This window comes from Triturus cristatus, chromosome 7 (assembly GCF_964204655.1).
Source record: "Triturus cristatus chromosome 7, aTriCri1.1, whole genome shotgun sequence".
NCBI classification, from domain to species: Eukaryota; Metazoa; Chordata; class Amphibia; order Caudata; family Salamandridae; genus Triturus; species Triturus cristatus.
Window position 1 is genome coordinate 514,384,846 of NC_140590.1, and position 15,853 is coordinate 514,400,698.

The 15,853-nt window shown below is 48.7% G+C and overlaps 1 protein-coding gene across 1 annotated transcript in view; it reads left to right on the forward strand.

Annotated features, from left to right (window-relative positions):
* Positions 1-15,399, forward strand: part of LOC146809995 (uncharacterized) — a 370,052-nt gene extending 354,653 nt beyond the window's left edge. The window contains exons 8-9 of the mRNA XM_085616871.1: positions 3,249-5,417; positions 14,914-15,399. Coding sequence (XP_085472997.1) covers positions 3,249-3,283 — 35 coding nt within the window. The 3' untranslated portion in view covers positions 3,284-5,417; positions 14,914-15,399. The remainder of the gene's footprint in view (positions 1-3,248; positions 5,418-14,913) is intronic.
* Positions 15,400-15,853: the final 454 nt, after the last annotated feature.

Sequence of the window (15,853 nt, forward strand, 5' to 3'; positions counted from 1 at the left end):
TCCACCCTGAGAACTAGACCAATCTAAAATTCTGAGGGGAGAATTATTGCTATCTTGATTCTTTGCAAGTCCTCCTTATTGCAGTGATGTAAGATTCATTGTTCCATGGGCTTAAAACAGATGCATTCTCCACATGTAGCCGATGTAGCTTTCTCGTACTGTCAGGCAGATGATCTAATTTTCTTACTTCTTTTGTTAGTAGGACCTCTGCAATTTGTGCCTCCTGCCTTTTTGTCCCCTTTGTAAGCACCCAGGTATAAGCAGTTGACTTAGTTCAATCTTGAGTTATGACTTAAGCCTAGCATCATTGATCGTAGAGGCGATGAAAATACAGTGTATTCAGTAGAAAATCAGAAAGTAAAGTTCTTACTCACAATCATATTGATTTGACATTGCACATTCACCTATATGTCCAGCCACACCTATACGTTTCTAATGTAACTACCACTTGAATTGTTTTTACTGCAAGATGGGTGTGAAATTCCTTTATTTCCTTTAGATCAGGGATGCTGAAAGTAAGGCCCAGGGGCTGCTTGCAGACTTCCTGAACTCTACATGTGATCTCCCTGGTGAATGGCAGCACTGGGCTACTGTTTACTTGACTGTGCACTAACATTCAGAGAGCTGGATAATAGGCAATCATTAATTTACGTGTTATCTGAGGTAAAGAAAAATAAGCAAATATGGTGTCCTTCACCACTTATCATTAGGAAAACCTTTTGGAACACCTTTGTTTTTAAAGACATTGTGAAACGGGCATGTAAAAATATGATAAAATCTCTTCAAAATTCAAATAAGTGTATTCCATCAACATGCTGAAGCATTTCATCTTAGTAAATGAGATATTATCACTGCAGTGTGATGCATTTATTAAAAGTGATAGTTTTTAAATATAAAGTTAGATCCATTTGTTCACTCTCTGGCATCCAAGAGAAAGGCATTACAGAACCAAGAGTCAAGACAGTTGTCATGCGCACACTGTTGGTGGCCTAAGTTGTTATTATACAAGGAAAAACATTATAATTCAATTAATCAAACACAAGAGAAGGTTTTGTGCAGTGCACTTCCCAAACTCATGTATTTCAATGTTCTCTCATATCTCATAATGAAAAAAGTATGCAAAGTAAAATAAAACAATTGCCTAGGATTACACAGTTTTTTCATGCAGGGAATCTGGGACTGATCCCAGGTTTTCTGGTTTCACATTGTGCAGTTCAGCCACTAGATGGTTATCTCTTCCCTCTCTTGTTTTGCATCAAAAGTTAATGCATTGTCTTTAATTCTTGCCACATGAAGTTAGATCATGGGTGGTAGACGGTAGTCACATAAAGGCTTTCTTCATTCGGCTCCAAGATCCAAGAGAACATTGATCTCATCTAGGGCCAGACTTTATGCTCGAGCTTTGTTCAAACCTACAGTGCTCACCCACTTTTATCACATAATGGCAATTAGGAATTAGGAAGACAAAGGTATAAGAAGGGTATGATTTGACTATTATCAGACAATTTGGTGAAGCAGGAGTGCAGTTTAGGACTCTTTCAAAGATTCATAACTTTTTCACTACAGTATATTTTAGTGAGTGGACTATAACCCTGAGTGTTTTTTCTCGCATGTGTAAGATCAAATAAATGTTGGGTTACAGTCCTGTTTTCTTATCACATTGATACTACCACAGTTCAGTTTGATGTAAGTTTTTCCTATTTCTATAAAAAAAATAGAGCAGAGCAATATGCTTAGAAAGTGATTACCGAATCATGCACACTTTGTCACAAGCATAGGCAGAGATCAACAAAAAAAACATGCCTTCTGGCTCCATGGTTTCCATCGTGTTCATTAGACCATTGGGGTATGAGTGTGTATGTGATGGTGAAATACTTGGACTTATCCCATTTGAGAAATGCCACTGTGTTTGTGCTGTAGAACCTGTAAAGACTTTTAATAGAGAGTCCCCCATAGCATATTTCGTCTAAATGGTAAAGCAAGGATTAAACTTCAAGTTTCTTGTTGCCATCTCGAAACCTTTCCTACTGTATCAGGTCTGGGAGCGGCGGTGTGTCTGACCACCTGAGTGAATTGCACACCTTGTTGGGGGTTCTTTGTCAAGGAATTTTGATAGCTTTCTACATTAACTGTACTTTATATTTAGCACTCGTATTGTTTACCGGTAAGGGGCTAATGGCATAAGGAGATTGTGAGGTCTAATATTCTATTTCCTTCAGTTTCAGTAATCAGGTTGCTTCCTTTTTATTCTTGACTCACCAAAGGTAGAACTAGACACTAAGGGCTTTATTTAGAGGGCAGTACGGAATGAAACCCTCAAAATAATTCCACCAATCACTGACTACAATATTTCCATGCTTCGCTTCCCCTATGTCGCCCTTACACTTCCAAAACCACCATTCTGCTGCCATCAATGCTGCACTGGATCACGCCACATACCATAATTTTAGGCCGCTGGGGTGAATGTTTGTGAGTACTTATGCTTTAGAGAATTTCAATTAAGCAGGACTACTAGTACTATTCTATTGACATCTTCGTAGTGTGTATTTGTTTTCCAAAATGTGAAAGGGGAATATATTGGAAGAGGACTAATTATATAGAATAAAGAGTGCAAATGTACTGCCCAGTAGCCTCTGTTGTACCCCACCATTCAAAGCAAATCTGGGCCTTTTTATTGTTGAAGAAAGTTCAAGCAGGACTAGTATAACTTGTATACATTATAAAAAATGACTTGCAATTCGTATTCAAAATGTTTAACATTCAATCAATAATACACAGCAAAAATAAAGCTCCTTAGAACATTACCCGTGAAAAATGTGGAAAGGACAACCACGTTTTTTGCCTCACCCAAATATTCCTTCCTGACCCTTATCCTTCCTTTGCTCTTCTTAACCCCTATATAGATCCATTAGTGAACAAACATTAATTATTCCTTATTAATTAGAATATATTTGTAAAACATTTAATAAAAAGCAGGCTTTTTCTGACTCGTAACTGGGCACTGCACAAATGAACAAGATTATTGTAGTGTTTGTACCTTGTATAGTTCTTCATTAGTGTTATGTGTTCTTTGCTTATTGATGTGGTATTATTAATTCACTATGCTGTTAATCTGCCATGATGTATATTTTTTAACGTTTTGGTTTAAATACGCAACAAATATTTGCTAGAGAGTGAAGGACGCATTTGCAGTTGCATTAGCAGTTCTGAATTGTTCAATTGTTCTCTTTTTTGGTTGCATTTCTCAGATATAGAGATGGCAGCGGGCGCACAGTCAACTTAGCACATGAGGATGACTTGTGAAAAGATGAAGACTTGTGACATATGTACAGTGAAGCTGCTTCAGCTGTCTGATGGATATGGTTCAAGGTGTCAGCTTCGTTTCGATGTACCGAGCCTATTTCTACCTGCTCAGCAAATTAATCTTTAATGTTCTTCACATCAAAGGTACATGAAAGGAGTTTCGGGTCAACACAATCACTAAATCTTAATGACCCAGTGACCAACCAGATGTCATGTGACCAAAATATTTTACACTGGCTTGAGACCAGAAATGTTGTCACTGATTTCGAGGAAGAGCGGCTTGTCATCAATTGACAGATGGTAGATTCCCCGTCATGGACCTCATGAGAGAGTGCGTTAGTAAAAGAAAACATACAATTTCCGTGTCTGCTCAGCTGTGGTGCGCTATCACATCATACAACCTTGTTATCATCTAATCAGAATCCCAGGATTCAGACTTGCATCACATAAACACCGAACCAAATGTTTCATTGATCAGTCAGTGACACTTAAAAAAGAGCACACCACCATCATTTTGCATTTCATTTGTACTAGTGGGGATATTTTAAAAGGATGAGGCACCTCTGAAGAAGGTGAAGAGGGGTTTTAAAGTCTCCCGTATCTCACTGAATATCATTGGTTTGGGTGAAATGGGGCCCGCTTAAAGGTTGAGGTGCCCCTCAAGGGTTTGGACCTCCATACACCGCAAGGGCTTCAGGCGCCTGTGTTGTTCCCCTGATTTGTACATATGTTTTATAGAATTTTAAAAATATATATTTGTCTTTTAGTTGTACATTCTAGTAAAGGGGAGATAAGGGAGGGTTGGCAACTGTGTATAGATTCATCCTTATTCTGTCATTTGACTATGCTTTGATGCAACACGTTTCCATTTTGTCTGTTCTCTGACAAAGCAAGGAAGATGCCATCAACATATAAAAGTCTGTTGTATAGTTGGAGAGAATGAATGAATGAATTAATTAATTTAGACTTGTAAAAGCGCAAACTTAGCCCAAGGGCGTCAAGGCACTGGATGCAAAACATCAGGAGATGAAAAGAAAAGGATCATACTCATACTGAAGAACCACGAAAAAGCCAGGTCTTTAAGGACTTACGAAAAATGGTGGCGAGCCCTCACTAGAAGTTTCCACTGGAAGAGAGTTTCAGAGTTTGGGCGCCATAGTGGAAAAGGCTCTGCCACCCCATTTAGCTTTCTTGAACCTGGAAACAGTATGAAGGTTTTTGTCCAAGGACCGAAGGGATCTGGTGGGAACATAATGATAGACGATCGACTTAATGCCCTCAGGACCAGAGTCATAGAAGGCTTCATGAGTCAGTCATAAGATCTTAAAAATGATCCTATGATTCATCGGGAGCCAGTGCAGAAGCTTGATCGAGGCTGTAGCTGAATGATATCTAGGAAGGTTCAAGACCAGCCTGGCCGCAGCATTCTGCACCATCTGCAACCGATGAATAAGACCTTTATTAATGCCCAAATAAAGGGCATTACAATAGTCCAGGTTTGACCTTACCAAGGCCACGATGGCCTGCTTGCGTGCTTCAAAAGAAAGGTAGTCTTTCTGAGAATCCTGATGATACCAAACAGGTGGAAACAGTCCTGTTTACCTGCAGCCTCAAAGAGAGAGCATTGTCCACAATCACCCCTAGGTTCTTCCCATGAGAAACTGGACAAGGGTAGACCCCAACGTGATCGGCCACCAATCACTGGACCAGATTTCCCGAAAATCAAGACCTCGGTCTTCTCTCCTTTCAGTGTCAGGAAATTTTCCACCATCCAGAGGGAAACTGCCTCCATGCAGCTCCTAAAATTAAGGGTAGAATCTTTTACCGTATGCCTTATAGAGACCATTATTTGGGTGTCGTCCGCACAGGAAAACACTTCCAGCCCAAAAGATCTCACCACTTTTGCAAGTGGGGCCACATAGATATTAAAGAGTATAGGGCTCAAAGAAGAGCCCTGAGGGACACCACACTGCAGAGCTTTAGGAGCTGAAAAGAACTGGCCTAACTTCACCCTCTGTTCACGTTCACCAAGAAAGGAGGCAAGGAGACTCAGAGCTGTACCCCCGACACCCATCACTGCATCTGAGAGGTTATCAGGTAGTCAGCATAGGAACGTTTTTGTTAGAATGGGGAACCTCTGGTTGGCACAGGTAGGTACTTGTGACAAGCAGCGGTCCCTTCTTCTATTCAGGGCGAGGGAATTACCCCTTCAGAACAACCCCTGCTCACCCTATAGGTAGTGTGGCGCGAGCAGTCAGGGCTAAACTTCAGGGCGCTAGTCAGTTAAGCATTTATGATCACACACAGTAAACCACAATGATCCCCCACAAACGGACACCAGGCGTAAGTTGTATCAAAAATACGGATGCTTTATATAAAAGATTCTTTGTTACGCAGGCATGTACAAGACCATCAATAATGGTTGCGAAATGGAAGCCACAAGATGATAATTAGGCACTGTTCTTGTCTTTGGTAACTTATTCGATCACGAGCGCTTCACAGGGCTCGGTTGAGTCGGTCCAGTCACGATGATGCGCAGGGCACCCAGGGTACAGTGATACGGGGAAATCAGAACGTTGCGGACCCCGAGTCCGATAGAGAGTTCACTGTACCTGGGAACGTGCGATGTGCTTGGACGAGTCTTCAGGAGAGATGCAGGTTCTGCACCTCGTGGGTCTTCCGGATCAAGAATTCAGCGGGCGGCTCTCGGTAGACAGGTGCGGCCCAGGGCCTCCGACACGGACTGTGCGGGAGGTCACTGCGGAGGGCGGCACGGTCAGACTCAGGCTGGGAGGTGAAGCGGGGCGGCCGGATACGTTACGACGTACGGGCGGCCGTCCGAGGCTGGATTTCACTTCCCCACTAGAAATCCGGCGGGAGGGCGAAAGGGCACCAAGCGCGCTCCAGTAGCAGGCAGGTGACAGGGAAGCGGGACGGCCAGACTCGTGGGTCCAGAGCGACTCAGGTAGAGCGGGGCTCTCGGCGAGTGGAGGCGGCCAGGCTTCTGGGTGTCACGGCCCTAGGAGGGATGCGAAGGTGCGCAGGGCACTCCGGCGGGAGAAAGCACACGGCTCGAATTCTCAGACGAGCGGAGACACGGTGAACCCACTGGTCCTGGGGTTCAGTTCAGGGGGCAAGCTCTTCTTCCAAGCCCTTGGAGATAGTTGAAGAACAAAGTGCAAAAGTCTCTTTCAGTCTTTTTCCTCTCCTTTCTTAGCAAGGCACCTACTGCAGGCCAGTCCCTCAGGTCAGGGAAAGTTACTCCTCCTTCAGCTTCTTCCAGGTCCTTCTAGTCAGGCAGAGTTCCTTCGTGGTTCAATCTGGATCTGATTTCTTAGGAGCCAGGCTCCTACTTTTATACAGGGATTCTTTTGTTCTTTAGCGCCAGGGGGCCTGGGCCTGGCTCAGTCCAGTTTTGGAGCACTCTGTTGTGGTGACTTGGCTTGTTCCTTTCAGCAGCAGGGCAGAGACATCAGCCGCTCCACAGGGGGCGGCGCCGGCTTTGTGGTGGCAGAGCACAGGTCTATTCAAGAGTCAGGGTGCACTCCTCCCACCCATCCTGGGGTAATCTCCCTACCCACCACCTGGCAGCCAAACTGTCTCCTGGAATCCCCCAGCCCTGCTCCTGTACTGTTGCTAGGCAGAACACACACACACAGCAGAGGCAGACTGAGATGGTTAGGCACGCAAAGGCTAACTTTCTAAAAGTAGCATTTGCAAACCCAGGATATTAAAATAACCTTTACTAAAAGACGTATTTTATTATCCTGAGTTCAGGCATACTAAACATGACTTTCTACCATGCTCTCTGAGTCCACTGGGGTCACAGCGTGTAGCGATCCCAGCAGCCCAATCTGGCCTATGGAGAGCAGGTAGCCTTCAATAGTGAAAAACGAAAATGGCTGTAATTCACTATTAAGACATGCCACCCACATCAGGGCATGTCCTACCTTACACCTACAATGCACCCTGCGCTCAGGCCCACCAGAGGGGTGACTAACATGTAGTTAAGGGAAGGTTTAGGGACTGGTAAGTGGGGACACTTGCTCAGTCAGCGCGACGGTACCAGACCGCGCGCAGGTTCTGCAGTGGCAGACCCTAGACACATTTTACCCCGCTGCTTCGGTGGGTGGCACAACCAGTGCTGCAAGCCCACTAGCAGCATTTGGATATACGAGCCCTTGGCACCCCTGGTGCACTCTACTAGGGACTGATAGTAAACCAAATAAACCAAACGTGGAAGTCAATTCACATAATACATTTTACCATAGGGAGCACTTGCACTGTGGCACTGGATGGCAGTGGCACAGTGCCCTGAGCAGCTAACATCAACACAAAAACACATTGAGGCACAGACAAAAATGGAAGGGTGACCCACGCCAATGGTGCCAGGTCTAACACGTGTCCCCTCCAGCTGAAAAGTGGGGAGAACTACCCTACCCCAGGGAGTTCTGCATCACTAAGGCGGAAAAACCTGGACAGACCGTCAGCATTGGCGTGATCTGTGCCAGGGCGATGCTCCACCGTAAAGTCCATACCCTGTAGGGAGATGGACCACCTCAACAGTTTTGGGTTCTCACCCCTCATTTGCATCAACCATCTGAGGGGCCTGTGGTCGGTCTGAACCCGGAAGTGAGACCCAAACAAGTAGGGTCTTAGCTTCTTCAGCGCCCAGACCACAGCAAATGCTTCTCGTTCTATCGCACTCCACCTTTGTTCCCGGGGAAGTAGCCTCCTGCTAATAAAGGCTACGGGTTGGTCAAAGCCCTCCTCAGTGATCTGTGAGAGAACAGCCCCTACACCATGCTCTGATGCATCCGTCTGCACCAGGAACTCTTTGGAGAAGTCAGGAGCCAAGAGCACGGGCGCCGTGCACATGGCAGTTTTCAGGGTGTCGAAGGCTTTCTGACAGGTGTCAGTCCATATCACTTTTCTGGGCTGCTTCTTCGAAGTCAGCTCTGTCAAGGGGGCAACGATGCTGCCATACCCCTTGACAAACCTCCTGTAGTACCCGGTGAGTCCTAAGAAGGCCCTCACCTCCGTCTGGGTCTTTGGGGGCTCCCAAGCCAGGATGGTTTCAACTTTGGGTTGGAGGGGCGCCACCTGGCCGCTCCCCACTTGGTGTCCCAAGTACACCACTGAACCCTGCCCGATCTGACACTTGCTTGCCTTGATCGTGAGGCCTGCCTTGCGCAGCGCCATCAACACTTCCCAGAGATGTTGCAGGTGTCCTTCCCATGTGCCGCTGAACACTGCGATGTCATCCAGGTAGGCGGCGCTGATCTCGGCCAGCCCAGCCAACACCTGGTTGACCAACCTCTGGAAGGTGGCAGGGGCATTCTTCATCCCAAAGGGCATCACCCGGAACTGGTAATGCCCATCTGGCGTAGAGAATGCGGACCTCTCTTTGGCCCCATCAGTCAAGGCGATCTGCCAGTACCCAGACGTTAAGTCAAACGTGCTGAGGTACCGTGCAGCCCCTAACCGATCGATGAGCTCATCAGCTCTGGGGATGGGGTGCGCGTCAGTCTTCGTGACTGAGTTGAGTCCTCGGTAGTCCACACAGAACCGGAGTTCGGGCGTGGCACCCGGCGCTGCAGCCTTTGGGACCAAGACCACTGGGCTGGCCCAAGGACTGCTGGAGGACTCAACCACCCCTAGGGCAAGCATCTTCGAGACCTCCTCTTTGATGCAGGCCCTGACCCTGTCAGTTACCCGGTAGGCCTTGTGCTTCACAGGTAAGCTGTCTCCCGTATCCACATCATGGACGCACCAATTTGTGATACCGGGAACCAGGGAGAACAGGTCAGGAAACTGCCCCAGCAGCTGGCGGCAGTCACCCTGTTGCTCAGGGGTCAGGGTGGGTGAGAGGTTTACCCCATCCACTGACCCGTCTCGCTCTGAGGCTACCAAGAGGTCAGGAAGAGGCTCGGACTCCTCTTCCGTCCCATCATCGGTGGCCAAGAGCATTCCCACTTCGGACCTCTCCAAGTGGGGCTTCAGTCGATTGACATGTAGGACCCTTAAGGGGTTCCTAGGAGACCGCAAGTCCACCAAGTAGGTGACAGAACTCTTGCGCTCCACAATCTCAAAGGGTCCTGTCCACTTGTCCTGGAGTGCACAAGGCTCCACAGGGGCCAGGACCCACACTTTTTGGCCAGGTTGAAGCTCAACCAGAGTGGCATTCTGGTCGTACCACCGCTTCATTTCCTCCTGGCTGGCTTCCAGGTTTGCCTCAGCAAGTTGCCTGAAACGCCTAGTCTGGTTCCGGAAAGCCAGCATGTAACTGTATACATTCTGGGGAGGTTTCCTGGGAGATTGCTCCCAGCCTTCCTTGACCAGACTAAGAGGTCCTCGTACTGGGTGGCCATACAAAAGCTCAAAGGGACTGAACCCTAGAGACTTTTGTGGCACCTCGCGGTACGCAAAGAGAAGGCATGGTAAGAGGACGTCCCACTTACGCCTCATGGGTTCCTCGAGACCCATAATCATGCCCTTCAGGGTTCGGTTGAAGCGCTCAACCAACCCGTTTCCTTGGGGATGGTAAGGTGTGGTGAACTTGTAGGTTACACCACACTCTTGCCAAAGGGACTTCATATATTTCGATATGAAGTTGGTCCCCCTGTCAGACACCACCTCTAGAGGGAATCCTACTCGTGAGAAAATTCCCATCAGTGCCCGTCCCACCACGGGGGCCGTCACTGTCCTCAGAGGGATGGCTTCAGGGTACCGGGTGGCATGGTCCACCAAGACCAGGATAAACCTGTTGCCCATGGCTGTCTTGGGGTCCAGTGGCCCCACAATGTCAATCCCCACCCGCTGGAATGGGGTACTGACCACAGGGAAAGGTTGGAGTGGAGCTCTCAGCTTCCTTCCACTCTTGCCACTTGCCTGGCAAGTCTGGCATGTCCTGCAGTGAGTGTCAGAACTCCTGCGCATTTGGGGCCAATAAAAGTGGGTGACAAGCCTTTCAAAGGTCTTGTCCTGCCCCAAATGTCCTGCTAACGGTACGTCGTGAGCCAGCCCCAGTAGGAAGGCTCTGAACTTCTGGGGTACCACCAGCGCACGGGCTGACCCAGGTTCAGCAACCTTAGGCTCGGAGTATAGGAGGTCGTTCTCCCAGTAGATCAAGTGAGTTCCGGACTGATCACCATTGGCCTGGGCTGCAGCCTGCTGCCGCATACCCTCTAGAGAGGGGCACTCTTTCTGCTCCCTGCAGAATTCCTCCCTGGTGGGGCCTCCTTCTTGCTGCCAATGGGTCAGCTCAGGCAGGTCCCCCAGTTCGGCTATCTGTTCCCCGGTAGGCTCCAGGGCATCCCCCTCAAGGTCTGCTTCCTCCTGGGCCGTGGGAACGTCAGGAGCCGGATTCCCGTGCCTCCCTTGCCCTCTCTCTAAGGCCGGTTCCTGGGCCTCTCCCTCAGGCACCAGGGTTCCTTCAACACCCCTACCGGCTGCCATCGACCGGGTGGTCACACACGCCCAATCAGGCAAGCCCACCATCCGCAGGTGAGTCGTCTTCTCCACCTTTTCCCAAGGGGAGCTCTCCAAATCGTTACCTAGGGGACAATCAACAGGCATGGCCTCTCTCACAGCCACTTGCAGAGTACCAGAGACCCCCCCCCACTCAAAGGGAACCTGAGCCATTGGACACTGACTCTCTGTGTTGTCAGCGTTGACAACACGGCAGAAGGCGTGCGGGACAACCTGCTCTTGAGACACCAGGTGTTGCTTGACAGCAGTCACACTGGCTCCAGTATCTCTAAGAGCCCCCACCCTCTTGCCATTTATGGTCACCCACTGCCCATACTTTTGAGTATTGGGGGGCAGCTGGGCCTCAGCGACCATCTCACTGTCTCCTAATGAGACTAGGGTCATCTGTACGGGATCCCCCGCCCCTTGGATGTCTATCTCCCTCCCCAAGGCTACACTATTCACCTGCTTGGGGGGTGGGGCACCAGAGGGTGCTGGTTTACCATACAGGGGGCACTTGGGATCCACGGAAATGTGCCCCAGGTTGTTACACTTGTAACATCTGAGGGGCCCTCTTTGAACAGGGTTACCTGTCGGGGCCCCGGTCTGCTTCGGGGGTGGGGGTGGCTGAGAACCTTTCCCTTGGTTCCCTTGGGAATTATTTTGGGGCCCTTTGTAGAACTCCCTCTGTTTACCCTTGTCCCCCCCACTCTTCTGCTGGGGACCCTGAACACCTTTGGCGGGGCCTCCCACGGGACCCTTGTGGACCCTGGTGCTGATCCAGCGGTCCGCCTCCTCAGCAAGCTTCCTCGGGTTGGACAGCTTGCTATCGATCAGGTGTTGGCGTAGCTCAGGAAAACAATTATCCGACAAGTGCTCCCATGCGATTAAATCAAACAGCCCTTGGTAATCATCCACCTTGCTACCCTTCACCCAACTATCCAGCGCTCTGCAAAAAAAGGTCACATATTCTACATAAGTGGTACCAGGTTTCTTGGTGCAATCCCTAAATCTCTGTCTGTACAATTCAGGAGTCAACCCATACCTTGTCATAAGAGCCTCCTTCATGTGTGGATAGGATGTGTGGACATCAGAGGGGAGGTCTAGCAGTGTGTCCCGCCCCTCACTCAGGAACCTTCCCCACAACCCCGCTCCCCAATCCTTCTCAGGGACCCGGTGGGAGGACATGGCTACTTCATAGGCCCTAAACCACTGCCCAATATCATCCTGCTTATAATATTCTTTGACTACATCTTTAGGAATGTGCACCCTTGACTCTGTTGAATTGCTGCCACCAGAGGGTGAGTTGTCTAAACTCCTGGCCTTGAGATCCAACTCCCTCATTTTTACCTCATGCTCCATGGCCAGTTTCTGCCTTTCTCTCTCCATTTGCAGTTTTGCCATCTCCACCTCGTGTGCTCGGGCGGCACTCCTGTCGGCCAACTCCTCTGGCGACAGGCCTCTGCTAGGTTCAAACACACCTTCGGGGGGTATCACCTCCCGGGCATTCTCTGGGAACTTTGATTCGTGCCAGGCTCTCAGTGCTGTCACGTACTGATCCTTGTTGCTTAGTCCACTTTGCTTGATTCTGTACTTGGAGAGATATCCCTTCAGGACATCATTTGTGCACTTCCTCAGTGCCTCGGGCTCCCAATCGATGTCATCTACTCCAGAGAATACAGAGGGCGCTCCGCCTCCGTTGACTGAGCTAGGCATGGTTTCTTAAGGTGGAGATTCTTCTTTAGCAACAACTGTCAGTCAATCTGTGGCTGCGTTATAGGTCTGCTCTACGTGGTGATCAATAATTCACTGTATGTAAATCATAAATGCAAATTCGAAATCCCACCGCTGCCACCAATGTTAGAATGGGGAACCTCTGGTTGGCACAGGTAGGTACTTGTGACAAGCAGCGGTCCCTTCTTCTATTCAGGGCGAGGGAATTACCCCTTCAGAACAACCCCTGCTCACCCTATAGGTAGTGTGGCGCGAGCAGTCAGGGCTAAACTTCAGGGCGCTAGTCAGTTAAGCATTTATGATCACACACAGTAAACCACAATGATCCCCCACAAACGGACACCAGGCGTAAGTTGTATCAAAAATACGGATGCTTTATATAAAAGATTCTTTGTTACGCAGGCATGTACAAGACCATCAATAATGGTTGCGAAATGGAAGCCACAAGATGATAATTAGGCACTGTTCTTGTCTTTGGTAACTTATTCGATCACGAGCGCTTCACAGGGCTCGGTTGAGTCGGTCCAGTCATGATGATGCGCAGGGCACCCAGGGTACAGTGATACGGGGAAATCAGAACGTTGCGGACCCCGAGTCCGATAAAGAGTTCACTGTACCTGGGAACGTGCGATGTGCTTGGACGAGTCTTCAGGAGAGATGCAGGTTCTGCACCTCGTGGGTCTTCCGGATCAAGAATTCAGCGGGCGGCTCTCGGTAGACAGGTGCGGCCCAGGGCCTCCGACACGGACTGTGCGGGAGGTCACTGCGGAGGGCGGCACGGTCAGACTCAGGCTGGGAGGTGAAGCGGGGCGGCCGGATACGTTACGACGTACGGGCGGCCGTCCGAGGCTGGATTTCACTTCCCCACTAGAAATCCGGCGGGAGGGCGAAAGGGCACCAAGCGCGCTCCAGTAGCAGGCAGGTGACAGGGAAGCGGGACGGCCAGACTCGTGGGTCCAGAGCGACTCAGGTAGAGCGGGGCTCTCGGCGAGTGGAGGCGGCCAGGCTTCTGGGTGTCACGGCCCTAGGAGGGATGCGAAGGTGCGCAGGGCACTCCGGCGGGAGAAAGCACACGGCTCGAATTCTCAGACGAGCGGAGACACGATGAACCCACTGGTCCTGGGGTTCAGTTCAGGGGGCAAGCTCTTCTTCCAAGCCCTTGGAGATAGTTGAAGAACAAAGTGCAAAAGTCTCTTTCAGTCTTTTTCCTCTCCTTTCTTAGCAAGGCACCTACTGCAGGCCAGTCCCTCAGGTCAGGGAAAGTTACTCCTCCTTCAGCTTCTTCCAGGTCCTTCTAGTCAGGCAGAGTTCCTTCGTGGTTCAATCTGGATCTGATTTCTTAGGAGCCAGGCTCCTACTTTTATACAGGGATTCTTTTGTTCTTTAGCGCCAGGGGGCCTGGGCCTGGCTCAGTCCAGTTTTGGAGCACTCTGTTGTGGTGACTTGGCTTGTTCCTTTCAGCAGCAGGGCAGAGACATCAGCCGCTCCACAGGGGGCGGCGCCGGCTTTGTGGTGGCAGAGCACAGGTCTATTCAAGAGTCAGGGTGCACTCCTCCCACCCATCCTGGGGTAATCTCCCTACCCACCACCTGGCAGCCAAACTGTCTCCTGGAATCCCCCAGCCCTGCTCCTGTACTGTTGCTAGGCAGAACACACACACACAGCAGAGGCAGACTGAGATGGTTAGGCACGCAAAGGCTAACTTTCTAAAAGTAGCATTTGCAAACCCAGGATATTAAAATAACCTTTACTAAAAGACGTATTTTATTATCCTGAGTTCAGGCATACTAAACATGACTTTCTACCATGCTCTCTGAGTCCACTGGGGTCACAGCGTGTAGCGATCCCAGCAGCCCAATCTGGCCTATGGAGAGCAGGTAGCCTTCAATAGTGAAAAACGAAAATGGCTGTAATTCACTATTAAGACATGCCACCCACATCAGGGCATGTCCTACCTTACACCTACAATGCACCCTGCGCTCAGGCCCACCAGAGGGGTGACTAACATGTAGTTAAGGGAAGGTTTAGGGACTGGTAAGTGGGGACACTTGCTCAGTCAGCGCGACGGTACCAGACCGCGCGCAGGTTCTGCAGTGGCAGACCCTAGACACATTTTACCCCGCTGCTTCGGTGGGTGGCACAACCAGTGCTGCAAGCCCACTAGCAGCATTTGGATATACGAGCCCTTGGCACCCCTGGTGCACTCTACTAGGGACTGATAGTAAACCAAATAAACCAAACGTGGAAGTCAATTCACATAATACATTTTACCATAGGGAGCACTTGCACTGTGGCACTGGATGGCAGTGGCACAGTGCCCTGAGCAGCTAACATCAACACAAAAACACATTGAGGCACAGACAAAAATGGAAGGGTGACCCACGCCAATGGTGCCAGGTCTAACAGTTTTTCACAGTCAGTTGATCCTTCCAGTTTTGTGTGCTTTCAGTTACAGTAACTAGAACTTTCTTCAGGGATATCTGACAGCACATGACTTCATGGACAGGCAAAAGCTTCTCAGATATTTCTAATATGTGACCATGATTTCTGATTAAAATTCTGTCTGAATGTTGAGGGTGGGGTGATTCAGAAACTTTGCTGTGATCAAGGCAACATACTCCCTCTTTCCTAAGTGTGTGCTATAAATGACTATATGCCCCAAACATGGCAGAAGATGAAAAAGTTAAGAAGTGTGTAAACCAGTGCCAATAAAATATCTTCCCTATAATAAGCTTGAAATTCAAATTATGGAACAGTCAAACAATTTCTGTTGATTGCATTTAGTTTTTTTCATTCTTGACATTTGTTTGATAGTTGTCTGCTATTTCCTTGTTATTTACTCTCTTGTAAATAGTTTGTTTCTTCTTTATAATAAAAGTGATTTTAATTTTGCCTAGTCCCTGTTAGTCTCTGATTAACTAGTTGAGTATCGCATGGCAGACAGACACGATGTGCATTTTCTCAGTTGCTTGTCTGCAAGAGTTGATTTCTATTGTAACACGTTTGGTATTGGCTTTATAGATATCTTCCTCCTTCTTAACTGCCGAGCCTATCTTTGAGCTCTGATGCAAGTCCTTAACCTTTGCGTGGAATCTGTGTGCCACTCATCCCCAGTGTTTTCCTAATTTTGAGAGAAAGAGTTTTTCATATCTTTGTCTGAGTCCCTGTCCATCACCAGCATGGGGAAGCACCATATGACATTGTTTGTGGCAGTACTACTGACTCTAGTATTAGATAGTGATGCTACTAATCAACATATCCTTCCTCTGGTGTCTGTATGGACACTGATGCCTGTTGTACCTTAATGGTACCTCCCTTACAGGTCCGGAGTTGTCCAAGCGCTTAT